The 16,032-nt window shown below is 45.7% G+C and overlaps 1 protein-coding gene across 1 annotated transcript in view; it reads left to right on the forward strand.

Annotated features, from left to right (window-relative positions):
- The window catches only part of LOC137528560 (bile salt-activated lipase-like), a 32,625-nt gene that overhangs the window by 182 nt on the left and 16,411 nt on the right, over positions 1 to 16,032 (forward strand). The window contains exons 2-5 of the mRNA XM_068249901.1: positions 1,067 to 1,220; positions 6,629 to 6,751; positions 10,738 to 10,935; positions 12,851 to 12,981. Coding sequence (XP_068106002.1) covers positions 1,067 to 1,220; positions 6,629 to 6,751; positions 10,738 to 10,935; positions 12,851 to 12,981 — 606 coding nt within the window. The remainder of the gene's footprint in view (positions 1 to 1,066; positions 1,221 to 6,628; positions 6,752 to 10,737; positions 10,936 to 12,850; positions 12,982 to 16,032) is intronic.

The following is a 16,032-nucleotide window of genomic DNA, read 5'->3' on the forward strand; positions in this document are numbered from 1 at the left end:
GTTCGAATAATTTTTTGGGGGCTTTTCAAACTCAATTCCAGGCTCCCCCCCGCCGCTCCCTGCCTCTGTTAGCTTCCTCCAATAGGAAGCCAATCCGCAACCCAGGGGTACTTCACGACATGCCTCTGGGTCCTGTTAGGATAACAATATGCCACCACGGGTTCTCTTTAAAATCTCACACCACTTTTGAAAATTCAACCACCATTATGCGAGGTACACTCCATACCATTTTCTGTTCGATTTTTCCAACAGGTTGGAAAAAATCAATCTGGCAGGTAAATCTAACAGAAAATGGTATGGTGTGTACTTAGCATTAGTTACTGGTGGCAGAAATCTAGAGGTTTGAGCAGTTAATAGATGAAACATTAAAGAAACCTTGACAAAAATCATTATAGGCCCAAAAAATATCCCCAACAATGCTGATGACAGCAGATCAATATTTTATATTGAAAGGGGAGCTTAAAGTTGTATTGAAACAGAAAAAAACAAAAGTCAGATACTCACCTATGGACAGGGAAGGCTCTGTATCCTGTAGAGCCTTCCTGGTCCTCTCTTGTTCCCCTCGTTCCAACATTGTAATTCCTTTTGTAGGTATTTGCCTATCTGGTCAAATACGCCTTTGGGGATGCTTGGAATGCTTCAAAAGCTCTCGCTTGCACTCGTGCATGTGCAGTACGGAAACAGTCTTTAGAAGCGCTTGGGAACACTAGTGCTTCTGAAACCTTCTGAGGGCTGAGGACAGCGCTTGAATGAGGACACAGAGAGAGAAACAGGAAGGCTCTATGAGATCCAGAGCCTTCCCTCTCCATAGGTAAGTATCTGACTTTTTTATTTTTTGTTTGTTTCAGTGTATTGCTTTAAATACAGCCAAATTATACCGGACAAGGATCATTAGGTGAAAGGCAGAATGTGAGAAGCTAAGTTTGCTGATAGCACATAACTTTTGGAATCATAGCTGCGCTCTAACAGTATATAAAACTCTTTTGCTGTACATCCATGTAGGACCATACCATACCTTAGGTCCATGTTCCTACAGCTTTATGACTGTTCTGATGTTTCTCTTCAGTTAGGTGTGGTGTACACAGAAGGGGGTTTCGTGGAAGGAACCAGCAAGAAAATTGGCACCCTAAACCCAGATTATATTGATATCTTCAAGGGAATTCCCTTTGCTGCTCCTACAAAGATTCTGGAGAAGCCAGAGAGGCATCCAGGCTGGTCGGGTAAGTCATCCTGTCTCTATCTTCTTGGATAGCACTACTGTGGCCATTCATTAGGTTTCATTGATAAGCCTGGGAAGTTATGCTAGGTACACACTATGAGATTTTCTGGTAGATCGATTAATTCCAACATGTCCAATATGATTTCCAATGGATTTCCGATAGTTTTCCGTTCACTTCTGTCAGAAATCGATCAGAAAACCATTGGATATCAGATCGGACATAATCGATCTGACAGTAAATCTGCCGAAAAATCTCATAGTGTGTACCTAACATTATGCTTGGCACACACAATACAATTTTCTGGCAGATTTACCTGCCAGATTTTCCATTCACTTCTATGGAAATCGATCAGAAAATCAATCGAAGTTCAGATCGAACATGTTGGAAAAAAATCGATCTAGCAGGTAAATTGGCTAGAATATTGTATCATGTGTACCTAGCATTAGAATGCTATTATGGACTAGCAGGAGTTAATGTTGGCCACACGCATCAGTTATGTAGCCGTCTGATTTTTTAGTTTGTTCCAAGATTTGAATTACATTAAAATGAATTGCATTTACAAACAATTAATTTAAGTGGGGCTCAAACATTTAAACCCAGCTCTAGACTCTAAGCTGATTTGATTAGAAAATGTCTAATAAAATACTTTAAGATGCGAGAGAAGGAGCCTCTACACTTCCTGTACCACAGACCCCTAGAGTTACAAGGGACAGTATTCTCAGAGATTTCTGTCTCTGCCCTGCCCCATTGCAGTCTGAAAATCTCTATAGCCTTGTTTTTCTAAACAAGCTTTGCAGGGTGTGGTGAAAAGGTCATAATACAGCCTTAGGGCCGGTTCACACTTGTTACAAAATCATATCCGCGGATCCGTTTTGGGGCCTTGACCGAACCCGGAGCTGTGGATGCCAATGTTAAAAATAGCTGCCTTCTTCAAAAATGGATCCGCTTTGATAAACTGAACGCAGGGTCCAGATTGCCACGCTGGAGGGATTAGCAGCCAGAAGTGGGCCAGCAGGCAGAGCGGCGGGGAGGGGGGTTGTACCCCCCTCCCTCACCTGGTTGCCCCCTTCCGCGCTCCCCTCCAGCTACTTTTGTTAAAATAATTGCCTGTAGCGAGGGGGGAACCCATTCACCTCCTTGTTCCACCACTCGCTGCGTCACTTCCTTCTGAAGTACAGAGGGCGGCATTGCAAGAAGTGACGCAGCGAGCGAGTTCCCTGCTCGCCGCAGGCAATTATTTTAACAAAAGTAGCTGGAGGGGGAGCACGGAAATAGGCACCCAGGTTAGGGAGGGGATCCGACCCTCTCTCCGCCGCTGTGCCCGCTAGCCCTCTCTGGCTGCTACCCCCTCCAGCATGGCGGCATGGCCACAGAACATTTTAAACGGACTGGAAACGTGCTGTAAAAATGCAGCACTGATCCATTTTTTGCCATACACATTCCGGTTTTTGAAAATCATACCGCGGATTGCCTTCTGAAACTCACAGTAAGTCGAAGGTCAATCCTGTGGGCGACACTGCGTGGAATGAACGCTGTGCAGGTGCGATGCTTAGGTATACCTGAGCTGCGTGTACTGTCTCTATGGAGATGGGAGGAGGGATGACAATGTATGAAGAAGCAGCTTGAAGGCACACGGATAAGTAGGGGATCTATGGTTTCGGCAATTTTATTGTTTAACTGATTCACCTTCCACTTTTTTTTTACCCCTTAGGGTTCCTGACATTCTTGACACTTCAGCTGTGTCGTTTTGATACAGCAGTAACTTTTTAATTACTTATGCCATCTTAGTGATATATATCTTGTTTTTTTTTCAGTACAATCTAGGCTTTCTTTGGGTAATATTTTTCTCCTAAAAGTATTCTATTTTTTTTAGTCATTGTATGGGAAAAAATTAGGCGTAAATGCAGAAAATACTCATTTTTCACCCTTCCAAATTTTTACATGACACGTCCCACTATTATAAAACACAAAAAAATGAATTCTTTGGCACTATAAGGTTAAAACGATACCCCATATACCATATTTTATTACTAGCTGGGCATATGGTGGACCGTTAGTCTGCGTGTCTGTGGCGATCGGATGCATTCGATAGCACGACAGTTCAGGAGGCCATAGTGCTGTACAGATGCATCACTAGGCAACGGCAAGGCGATACATCTGTAAAGCATTGGGGGCCCCAAACTTTCGCTTTAGCGATCGCATGCAATCGATACAGGCGGCAGTCATTAAAAGTTTATAAACAGGTATAGGTGTTGCAAGGATTAATAATGAGTTAATAGGCTAGGCAGGGTTTAAAAAATTAAACTTTTAAAACATTTTTCTTTTTCCTAACTTTATTGAATAAGTGTTGCTGTTAGCTAGCAACAATCATTCAAAAGACACGCGGCAGCAGTGGCGGTTTTTAACGCAGGTCCTATATTCTACATCCTAAAACCTACAGCAGCACTAATTAGGACGTAGAATCTACATCCTGGAACTGCAAGCAGTTAAAGATATGGCATGCCGTATCAATGGGGGACACACACTAGATTCTTGGACAGCCCTGAATAGAGTTCAACCTAGCATTAGTGCAAAGCTTTAACCCAAGTGACCCGCACGGACTGGTATATAGACTGTTTTACCTCACATGATTTTGCTCACATGTTTGATGCAATAAATAATTAATTACAGCAGTGCCAGTGTTTTTGGTTGAAAGAGAGAGGGAGAAACGATTGCCCGATATGGTGTAGTATATTGATAAATGATGTCTGGTGCAAACACACACAATGGTTATACTCACAAAGATGGGTCGCCGCCAAGGCAACCACTGGATAAGCAGGCGGGGAGAATTGTAGCCTGAATTGTAGCCTGACCCCGCTCAGGTCTAAAAAGTCGCTCTCTGTAGATAGAAGGAGATGGGGATACACCTGGATGGGTGGACTCAGCAATTAAGTAGTACAATAACAGAGGCGCCAGGTAGAGTAAAATGTGATTAAAATTGTTAAGAAGTGGGAAGTGGGTGGACTCACCTCCCTTCTGAAAAAAATGGCCAGACAACGGACAGGTTACGTAAAGTCTAACATTTATTATGAGCTCCAAAAGTGCAACGCGTTTCATGGGTAACAGTCCCGCTTCTTCAGGCAAGCAATTTTTGGAGGGTGCGAAGTCAGGTCAAGAGCCAGATTTAGCGCCTCTGAGAGGCTCTTGACCTGACTTTGCACCCTCCCAAAAATTTTTTCAGAAGGGAGGTGAGTCCACCCACTTCCCCCTTTTTAACAATTTTAATCAAATTTTACTCTACCTGGCACTTCTGTTATTGTACTACTTAAGTGCTTTTTGATATTCTTCTACCAATAAAATCACCTTTTCCTTTTTCTTTAGATAGTTGAAATACACTTGAATAATTTAATGGTTTTAGACTAGGTTGTGTTACCATTCAATAATAATTATTATTTTTGATTTATAAAGCGCCAACATATTCTGTGGCACTGTACAAAGTAAGAAACAAGCATGGGGTACAAAATAATTTAGACAATAGTGTACACCAATATGCAAAATACAGAGTTGGTACAAAATACAGAATCGGTACAAAGTACAGAATCGGTACAAAGTACAGAATCGGTAATTACAGTGACAGAATTAATATGAATAAATGTGTAACAAAATCCAATACACAAAAGGGTGAGAGAGCACTGCCCTTGTGAGCTTACAATCTAAAGGAATGGGGGGAACAAGAGGTGAGGTGATGTGTACAATATTCATACCCAGAGGCAGTGTGTTTTAGGTTATCTGGTAGGAGTACAACTCGGCCAGAGGTCAAAAGGGGAACTGACTTTATATTCAGTACATAACATATTAGTCTAAGGCCTTGTTTCCATGTATGCACTTTCAGTCGCGCTTATGGTAACGTGATCGCAGGGACATCCGAGATGTCTGATGTTTCCATGCATGCGCTGCGATTCACCACTGAATTGCAGTGCATGGTTGCCTGCATTTCGGTGCGATTGCTCCCGCAATCCCATTTAGTATAATGAAGGGGCTCACAAGCGCCACCCCCCGGGGAGTCACGTGTGATGCACAGCTCTGCACTGCCTAATGGAAACGAGCCCTATGTTTTATGAAGCTGTAGTTCAATTTCCTTGCTTAGCTCCATTAACTTCCCTGGCGGTCTGATTCCCGCGGCCGCAGGTTTTTTTTGCATATTTTTTTTTTCTAGCTACATGATTCCCCCCTCCCTGCGGCGTCCCTCCCACCCCTCCGATCGCCGCCGGCGTGCTTGCCCATAAGGAAATCCCGTTCTGAACGGGATTTCCTTTAGGGCTTCCCCCATGGCGACGATCGCGATGACATCATCGACGTCGTGACGTCAGAGGGAGTCCCGCTCCACCCCTCATGGCTGCCTGGCACTGATTGGCCAGGCTGCGCACGGGGTCTCGGGGGGGGGGGGGCCTCTAACGTGGCGGGTAGCGGCGAATCGGCGGCGATCGCGGTATACATGCAGCTAGCAAAGTGCTAGCTGCGTGTAATAAAAAGAAAATTACGCAAATCGGCCCAGCAGGGCCTGAGAAATCCTCCTGCACGGCATAGCCCTAGCTCAGCTCGGGCTTACCACCAGGGTGGTTAATCAAATATCAATCAAATATCTCTCACTATACCTGGCTGTGAGTAATCTATCATTTTGGAGTTTGGGGGCTACCATAGGTGCCCATATAAATTACACCAATTGGGAGAAAATTGGACACCTGAGCAGAGGCGTAGTTATGGGTGGGCAAGGGGGGGACATATGTCCCCAGGCGCAGCACTGTGAGGGCGCTCAGCACGGCCATTGCACCCCCACGTGCATGAGAGGCGGCTCGCTGGCTGCCTGTAGTTTCCCTGCTTCTCTCCCTCCCTCTGCAGGAGCGTTAACAGCAGCAGAATAAGGCCATCTAAAGGGGACACATCTGGCTATCTAAACAGGGCGAAAGTGGAACATCTGTCTAACTAAAGGAGCACACATTTGGCTATTTGAAGGGGGGCACATCTGGCTATCTGAATGGGGTAAGGGGGCACATATAGCTATCTAAATAACTTTTGACTCCACCCAAGACCATGACCACTTTCTGATGTGTGTCCACGCCCATTTTGTCCAGAGGGAGCGCAAAAACTGTCTTTGTCCTCAGGCGCTGAAAACCCTAGCTACACCTCTGCGCCTGAGTTGCCTTACAAAATATCGGGAACCGGGGCCACCTGCAGTGCCCAAATTTCCCCCTACAGCCTAAGGAGGGGGGGAGGGGAGTTATTAATATTTTTGAAATGGGCCTCATGGTATATAGGTATGTGACTGCTGGCTTGAGTTGTCGACATTCTCTGGCTTACACATGTGATCTATGAAGGCACAATTTCTCTGTTTGACAATTATTATTCTTCTGTGATGTTTCTTCCCACAGGCACTCTGAAAACCACAGACTACAAGCCCCGTTGTATGCAAGCCACCCTGCTGCAGACTCATACCATGGGGTCGCTGGACTGCCTCTACCTGAATATCTGGGTTCCCCAGTCTCGCAAATCAGGTTGGTGAACAGCAGAAAGGGGGAAAGACAAACCCACACTGGCAAAGTGCACTATGGCGAAAAATTGTAAATAATTTTAAAGATGTGCAAACATAGACAAATAAGAAGTACATTTTTTTTCCAGAGTAAAATGAGCCATAAATTTATTTTCTCCTATGTTGCTGTCACTTACAGTAGGTAGTAGAAATTTGACAGAAGCGACAGGTTTTGGACTAGTCCATCTATTCATAGGGAATTCTAAAGGATTTATTTATTTTCAAAAGCACTTAGTGAATGGCAGTTGCTCTATCTAACTGCCAAAAAACTATGTAGTGAGCAGGGGAGATGGCTAGCATCATTGTTTTTAAATCCTTTTTAGGGAATATCTTTATAAAGAATAACAGCCTTGCAGAGAATCTCCTATGAAGAGATGGACTAGTCCAAAACCTGTCACTTCTGTCAGATTTCGACTACCTACTGTAAGTGACAGCGTCAGCGACATGGGAGAAAAGTAATTTATGGCTATTTTACTCTGTGAAAAAACGTGCTTCTTATTTGTCTATGTTTGCAGATATTTTACAATGTTTTGCCATAGTGCCCCTTTAAATAATAAAAAGTATTTAGGAGCATGAAATTACGCCTACGTGTAATTACACATCGTAATTCGCAATTACGCATCATAATTGTAATGCAAAATTTTGGAGAAAATTGAAATTAATTTTGTATGTAATTGGGATCATTCATAATTTTGCGTAATTTTTGCATAATTTTGTGCCGACTTTAGTGGTTAATAGCAAAGCCCCATACATGGGATTGCTACCTTTTGTACCTTACATTTGTAACTTGCTACATATGTTAAAGTGAATGGGAACCGCATTTAAAAAAATGAGACAGATACTTACCCAAGGAGAGGGAAGGCTCTGGGTCCTATAGAGCCTTCTTGTGCCTCTCCTGGTCCCTCGTTCCAGTGCTGGCTCGCCCGGTATCAGTATTTGACTAAATTAGTCACATACTGCTTTACCCGGCCGAAGGAGGTTTCAGAAGTCTTCAGGGAGCCCGAGTGCTCCTGAAGAAGGGTGGCCCTGTACTGCTCCTGCACAAGCACGCTCTCTTGAACACACTCACGCCTGTGCCTTTCGGCGGGGGATTGAAACGGGGGGGAGCCAGCACAGGATAGAGGGAGCACCGAGAGAGGAGACGGAAGGCTCTATACAACCCAGAGCCTTCCCTCTCCTTAGGTAAGCATTTGTTTCATTTTTTTTAAAGAGACTCTGTAACCTCAAAAACATCCCCTGGGGGGGTACTCACCTCGGGTGGGGGAAGCCTCCGGATCCTAATGAGGCTTCCCACGCCGTCCTCTGTCCCACGGGGGTCTCGCTGCAGCCCTCCGAACAGCCGGCGACAGACCCGACTGTAAAATCAATATTTACCTTTGCTGGCTCCAGCGGGGGCGCTGTGGCTGCTCTCAGCTCCGAACTACACGGAAATACCCGATCTCAGTCGGGTCCGCTCTACTGCACAAGCGCCGGAAACTTGCGCCTGCGCAGTAGAGCAGACCCGACGGCGATCGGGCATTTCCGTGTAGTTCGGAGCCGACAGCCATCAGAGCGCCTGCGCAGGACCCGGGAAGGTAAATAATGACGTCATCTTGTACGGAGGGCTGCAGCGAGACCCCCGTGGGACAGAGGACGGCGTGGGAAGCCTCATTAGGATCCGAGGCTTCCCCCACCCGAGGTGAGTACCCCCCAGGGGATCTTTTGATGTTACAGATCCTCTTTAAATGCGGTTCCCATTCACTTTAAGGGAAATAGTGGGTACAAGTAGTGTTGGGCGAACAGTGTTTGCCACTGTTCGGGTTCTGCAGAACATCACCCTGTTCGGGTGATGTTCGAGTTCGGCCGAACACCTGGTGGTGTTCGGCCAAACTGTTCGCGTTTGCCCGAACGGCTCAATTCCTGGCCGAACCTGGCCGAACAGGGCCCCTGTTCGGCCGAATACGGCCCCCCTATGGGGTCGCAGGCATAAGGGGGGAGCATGCCCCGATCGCGGGGGGGAGGCCGGGCAGCGGGCGTGAGGTCAGAGAAAGGGCGGAAGTACCACAAGGGTACTACCGCTGAACCGCCCGCTGCCCGGCCTCCCTCAACGCGTCACTCTCCGGACTCCTCCTCCTCACTCCACAGTGCCACTGCCAGGCTATCCACTACCACCGGTACTTTCCTTAAACTTTTGTATGGGGAAGCGGGCAGAGGGGGGAGCGCTAGCGGAGGGGGTGGGGGGAATTTCCGACCCCCCCCCCCCGCGATCGGGGCATGCTCCCCCCTTATGCCTGCGACCCCATAGGGCCCCAAAAAGCAGGGAGTTCGGGGTTCGGCCCGAACATGCCGAACATCGCGGTCATGTTCGGCGAACTTTCCCGAACCCGAACATCCAGGTCCAACACTAGGTACAAGTCAAAAAAATATTTTTTTCAAAAACACCTTTTTTTTAAGAAAATCATCTTTAAAAATGCAAAGAAAAATGGTTTTTAAACTTTCTGAGTTTAAACACCAATTTTCCTTTTATTTTTAAAAATAGATTTTTCTCAAAAACTTATCATTTTGGGAAATTCATTTTTTTACTTGTACCCAATATTCTCCTTAACATATATAGCAAATTTTGGAGTCAATAGCATATATGGGGGCTTTGCTATTCACTGCTAATGTCGGCATGAAATTTACACGAAAATTGTGTGAAAATTTTACGCAAAATTACGAACTATACGAAATCAATTGAATTTACAAATTTTAATTATGTATAGGCGTAATGTACGTGAAATTTTGTGCAGTTGTAATGAGCTGATTATGCTCATCACTAATAAAAAGAAGAACTGCAAGCCAAACGGGGAGATTCTCAGCAGGCAAAATAATCCATCCCAGATTGCAGCAGTAGGCAGAAATTAATGAGGCCCGTTCTAAGGGCTCTTTCACATTAGGGCAGACTTTGTGCATTAACGCAAACGGCAGCCGTTTGCGTTAACCAAGGTAAGATGAAAGTCCATAGACTTTCATTTTACCTTTCACATTCGACGCTGCGTTTCGATGCGTTGCGGTTCCGACGCACCCGGGCGCAGTTTTTCCTCCAACGCACCCGCGAGCCAGCGTTTTCCGTCGGGTTTAATTACCAGCTACCGCCGCTGATTGCGTCGCACCGCAGATACCCGACGACACGCCCCAGGCAGACAACGCATGCAGGAGAACGGCTCCTGTTCGCGTTGTCTGATGTGAAAGAGCCCTAAGCATTTGTACTCACCCAAAACTTTCATTAATACATTATTTTGGGTGACAGTTTTAGGAATGGCTGCTGTATATACACTCCGATTGGTGATTGCTGAGAAGTCGGTTTTGGTCTATAGAGTAGAGCATGGGGGCGAATGAGAGAAAAGTACTCTGTTGTGGGGAGACTAAGTCAATAAAATGATAGCAGTACTGTTGTCGTCTGTCTTTCAGTGGTCCCACAGCAGGATTATCCACAAGGCAACCTAGACAGGTGCCTGGGGTCTAGTGGGTGTCAAGGGGCCAAACTGCCACTATGATATACTATGTATAGCAAGCCCCAGGGCATCTTTGAGAAATTCCCTCTAGGGTTTCCCATTTCAAGTGTATTACAGACAATGTTATTTTCCGGCCTTTTAAAACTATTTTTTCTTTAAACTTTTAAAATTCTACAATGTCTTTTTGAGAAAAAAAAAAAACCTTGTTTCCACTGTTCTCCTTAACCTACCCAGCAACTATGGTACTTCTAGCTGTGCCAACTTTGTACAGTCGGATCACCTGTTTGTCGCCTTTACCCGTCCCAAACCAAATGCGAACAGCCATATTCCAATATAGCAACAACACAAATACTAAAACTGTGTACGAATTGACCAGCTAAATATCAATCTATCTTACGAATCAGCATTGTTGAAATGCACAATAGTTTCTTTTGAATCATGATGTTTATTTTTCATGCCTTTCCCCCCGTCTCTTCAGTGTCCTCAAAGCTGCCAGTTATGGTCTGGATCTACGGAGGAGGTTTCCTGCTCGGAGGTGGCCAAGGGGCAAATTTCCTTGACAATTACCTGTATGATGGGGAAGAGTTGGCTCTACGAGGCAATGTCATTGTGGTGACCTTCAACTATCGAGTGGGACCTCTGGGATTCTTCAGTACTGGAGATGCCAATGCCCCAGGTAGGCACTTCAATAACTGAAGTGGAGATTCACTTTGTGGCAGAATTGGCACAATCTCTGTCAATGTAATCAGATTCCTTTGGCATGTATATGAGCCTGCCATTCCTTGTGCCTATGTAATCTTCATTCTCTCAGGACCTCCAACAAGAGACACAAGAGAAGCCACCAGGAGCTCTGAAGCGTAGTATCCACTTAATTGGTGAAGGTGTACCACTCATAAAATTGGGTTTCCTGTCTATTCAACCAGTTACAGAGCTTGAGCTTGTGGAGAAAAAGCACATCTGTCCAAGAGGCTGGCTAGGGCAGTGGCCACTAGCTTCCCCCCCCCCCAAAAAAAATGAGTCAGCTGGATATCGTGTTGGTTAAGGCCGATGCCTTTGATGTAGCACTTGAGCCTTTGATTAGGGTTTGAATCCCAGTTTAAGGAGTCTTTGGGCAAGGCTCTATTATGATCCTGGTCACCTGTGGAGTACACCCTAAGGCACTTAGATATAAATGTTATGTGTGTTTTCTTGACTGGAATACTGCAAGTCACTAAGAATAGAAGGCCATGTGATAAAAAGCAAAAGCTTAAAATGAGTGAAACTCGCCAAGGGTTTACTTCCTGATGAATAAGCCAACCCAACATAAAAAAAGGTAATATAACACCAAATGTGATGCATTTCGTGGGTCTTACCACTTCCTCAGGTAATGGTCCATTCCTCAGGTAACCATTAGCAGAGGTTAACCTCTAGGGGGCCCATGATCATGTTGTGGGAGGTCCCAGTTGCTTACCCTCCTTCCCAATAGAGTCTTGCCCATTTGAGGTACTGCCCTGGTGGGAAGACAACTTAAATGTATCATCCATGGCTACAATTACTAGGTAATGCCTAATGATGTTGATCCAGGGATTTTATCTGATTGCCATCTGGAGTCGGGAAGGAATTTTTCCCTTTTGGGGCTAATTGGGCCATGCCTTGTAAGGGTTTTTTCGCCTTCCTCTGGATCAACAGGGATATGAGAGGGAGCAGGCTGGAATTGTACTTTGTACTGGTTGAACTCGATGGACGTAGGTCTTTTTTCAACCAAAACTATGTCACAGGAACTAATACACTGTAACTAATAAAGTTACAAGAAAGAAAAGTGAGAGATCCCTGCCCTTGTGAGCTTACAATCTGAAAGGAAAGGGAGGGAACAAGAGGTGGGACAATATGTAAGGGGGAAGGATGTTTCATTTTTACATCATACTATACAAAAAGCAGAGCTTGGTCAGAAACCAAAGGGAAGTGGCTTAGGTTAGATTGTATGCTTGCCTGAAATTGAGTTTTACGGGTGTGCTTAAGTGCTTTAATAGTTGGAGTGTGGCAGGTGTGCTTTGAAAAAAAATTACAGAGGAAGGGAGGGGTGTGGGCGGAGCCTTGCATGTGGGAATTTGAGGAGGTGATTCTATAGGAGGACAGAAGAAGGTAATGTGCAGAGCAGAGGTTGCAGATGGGGTATTGTACTGACACTAGGGAGGCAAATGTGTGAGTGAGAAAGAATTTGGTGAGAGCTTTGTATGTCAGAGTTGAGTTTAGAGTCACGGTGACCGCACTGGCACTGCTATGCAAAAAGAGGGTGGTGGCCACACTAGTTACATGATCCCAGAGGAGCCACCTGGGTATAGGATGCCTCATGGCGGAGAGCATGAACATGAAGAGGAAGGCCTTCAGAGCTTTGCTGTGGAACCCCATAATTTGTAGTTACATCATTGGCCACCAGGTAGTGTAGTGAGCATATGAGCACCACTTACTTTTTATCACCTAAGGCACCTCCTATTCCTAAAGACTCCTACCTTGAGCATGGCTTCCACAGGGGGCAGAGAAGATACCGCCCTGCTCCTCCTCTAATGGTGAATGCCTCATATTATGGCTAACCCTGGCTTCTACCTCTTCAGGTAACTATGGTCTGTGGGATCAGCATTTCGCCATTGCCTGGGTGAAGAGGAACATTGCGGCCTTCGGAGGTGACCCTGACAACATCACCATTTTCGGGGAGTCAGCCGGAGCGGCCAGCGTCTCATTGCAGGTGATGAGTAGCAGTTAACCAAAGAAATTCTAGTTAAGACGATTACTTGTCCTCTTCCATTTCCTGTACGCAAATTTTGGGCTAAAATACCTACAGAAATAATGGACAGGGTGGCAGTAGTGTCATGCCTATGGTCACTAAGGAACTATACAGGTGGGCAGTTGAAAGCAATCAACTGGTGTTCCTGCCACTCTAAGAGCATCCTCTTTAGTCCCTCCATCCCCACTACAGAACTGCGTCATTAAAGCAGTCACAGAGCAGGCGCTACCGTAGGGGCAACCTGGGCCATTGCCCCAAGGTCCCTCAGTACTGCCAGGCCCTCCCAGGTCTCTCCCCGACTTGCACTTTTCTGGGACCACTGCACCATTTTTGGCAGCATAGCAACTCCCCTGCACGCTGTTCTGTTAGCCCATGCTCCCCTTCTCTAATTTCACTGGATGTAGTCTTCTCCTTGACCTGGCACAGGACCACGTGACCGCGTAATGACATGCGCCGGGTCACCGAGAAGAAGCGCCCTATGCGAGGATGAAAAAAACGCGAGTGCACAGACTAGTGCAGCAGCATGCAGGACAGGTGCGTTGCTATGCTGCCAAAAATGGTGGAGGGGCCCCAGGGAACGCAAGTAGGGGGAAGACCTGGGGGAGTGAATTTGGCGAGGGGGGGGGGGGCAAGGCCTCATTGTAGCTTGAGATAAGATAGCAGATATCATTCACTCACATCAGTGTCCCCCCAACTTCCCCTTCCATGATACTTTTGAACCATTTAGAGAAACCGTAACCAAGAATTAAACTTCATCCCAATCAGTAGCTGATACCTCCTTTCCCACGAGAAATCTATTAGTTTTCTCAGACGGATTATCAGGGGACTCTGTATGTCTGATTTTGTGGTGAAACCCCTCCCACAGTGTGATGTCAGCACCTCACAGCACTGAGGTATTGACATCACACTGTGGTCGCATTGTTGCATTGTGGGAAACAACAGCTGCTTCCAACTGCCCCCAAAAAAACCAAGCAGCATCTCCTTCCAGTGACATCACCTGCCAGCAGTAAAAATGTCACCATGTAATAAATGTCTGAATGTAAATCAAGCAGAGGAAAGATTTTACTATGAGCAAACACTGACTAAATCATTAAGCACTTTTTATTACATTATTTTCACTGGAGTTCCTCTTTAACTTTCAAGTGACTCAAAACTTTGCTGATGACAACAGTGATACTGTACCTGTGTGCAAGCTTTCAGTTCAATGTTATTAGTCATGCTGTTCCCTTTGCCCTCTACAGCAGCATCTCTGTTCCATTTACATCATATCCTGTGATTTATTTAGACCTAGATCTACTGTATATACTGTATTATTTCATAATCCCAACAGCGTGGTAATTTGGGACCCCATTCAGCTCATGACACCACAGGCATCTGCCTAGTTTCTGTTCCTAAAAATAGCTCTGTTTTTAGCCATTATATAAAAGAGTTGCCCTAAGGTCTGTTACTAACCCTGTCCCCGGCACCATTTCAGTAAGATCCATCCTTGAGAAACCAAGAACCTACTCAGATGTTAAAATAAACCTGTCACTACTGGATTGAGAGGTGCTTAACTTGAATCCTTGTGCAGATCGCTTGATACTCCTCCCTGTATTGCCTGATGAAGCGGGACTGAGCCTGCGAAATGCGTTGCAAATTTTTTTGGGGAGTTTCTGATAAATGTGTTTGACTGTCTGAATCGCAGTCGTTGTCGTGTCTGCTTGAGGGAGGTAACACCACCACTTCCTCCTTCATTTTTGCCATTTAAGTTGGTTTTTAAGCTAATTTCATCTAATTTTATACTTTTGGCACCTCTGTTCATTGTATACAACTACTGGATTTAGGGTAAGTGTGAGAGTTGTACTCCTTAGCTTCTTCCTGGTGGTCGGTGAAGCCATTCATCACATTAGACACTCATTAGGGTGGTTCAGGTATTGGAAAAGGCTCAACTTTCACAGTGGATTATTATTATTATTTAGCATTTTGTATAGCGCTCACATCTTCAGCAGCGCTGTACAGAGTACATAATCATGTCACTTTCCCTCAGTGGGGCTCACAATAAAATCACTTCTATAGTATTATGTCTATGTATGTATCGTGTAGTGTATCTATTGTAGTCTAGGGTCAATTTAAGGGAAAGTCAATCAACTGATTTATATGTTTTTGGGATATAGGAGGAAACTGGGGTGTCTGGAGGAAACACACACTGACATGGGGAGGCAAGGGAAGGGGTGTGAACATTTGGGGGAGGGGTTGGCATTAAAGTGGATCCGAGATGAACTTTTACACATTGCATACTTGTGTACTTTCCTATTGTTTATAGGGCATTCCTCAAGCAAAATACTTTTTTAGTCAATGTATAAGGTTAGCGCTCAAAAAACAGTCTGTTCAATCAGGTTCTTCTTAATACTTCACTCAGAGACAACAGCTGTTAACAGGGCACTCAATGCCCTCCCCCCAACATAGAGAGACTCACCGGAAGATGCGGCCAGAGAGGGCCCGACTGCGCTTTAGGGGTATAGGCCAACCCTCAGCCACCAAGGCAATCTCCAGACTCCGGCGGATTCGGATCTCCGTGTTGGCAGGTGAAAACCTTTGTTGTAACCTCAAAAGTAAGGACAAACGCTACACATAGCGTAAGTGTGTTTTAAGGGATAGTACCCACATTTAATAAACTTTAAAAGCAATAAAATACAGACAAGTGGGCGCACGGCTACGTCAAGCGGGGGAAGCAGGCAGCAAGTATGGGTATGTATCCAGCTACCGTATCGCAACCCCGGCTGTAGGTCCAGGACGTGCCGCCGCTATTAAAAAGTTCCACGCCGGACAGTCACTGCGTCCAGTGACGTCAGACGTTTTCGCCGCTCCGTAGCTCCGCCCTACGCGTTTCGTTGCTATGGCAACTCCACAGCCCCTGGATGCTATGGCAACTCCTCAGCCCAGGGTTGGCCTATATCCCTAAAGCGCAGTCGGGCCCTCTCTGGCCGCATCTTCCGGTGAGTCTCTCTATGTTGGGGGGAGGGCATTGAGTGC

Source organism: Hyperolius riggenbachi, chromosome 8, assembly GCF_040937935.1.
Source record: "Hyperolius riggenbachi isolate aHypRig1 chromosome 8, aHypRig1.pri, whole genome shotgun sequence".
Taxonomy (NCBI): Eukaryota; Metazoa; Chordata; class Amphibia; order Anura; family Hyperoliidae; genus Hyperolius; species Hyperolius riggenbachi.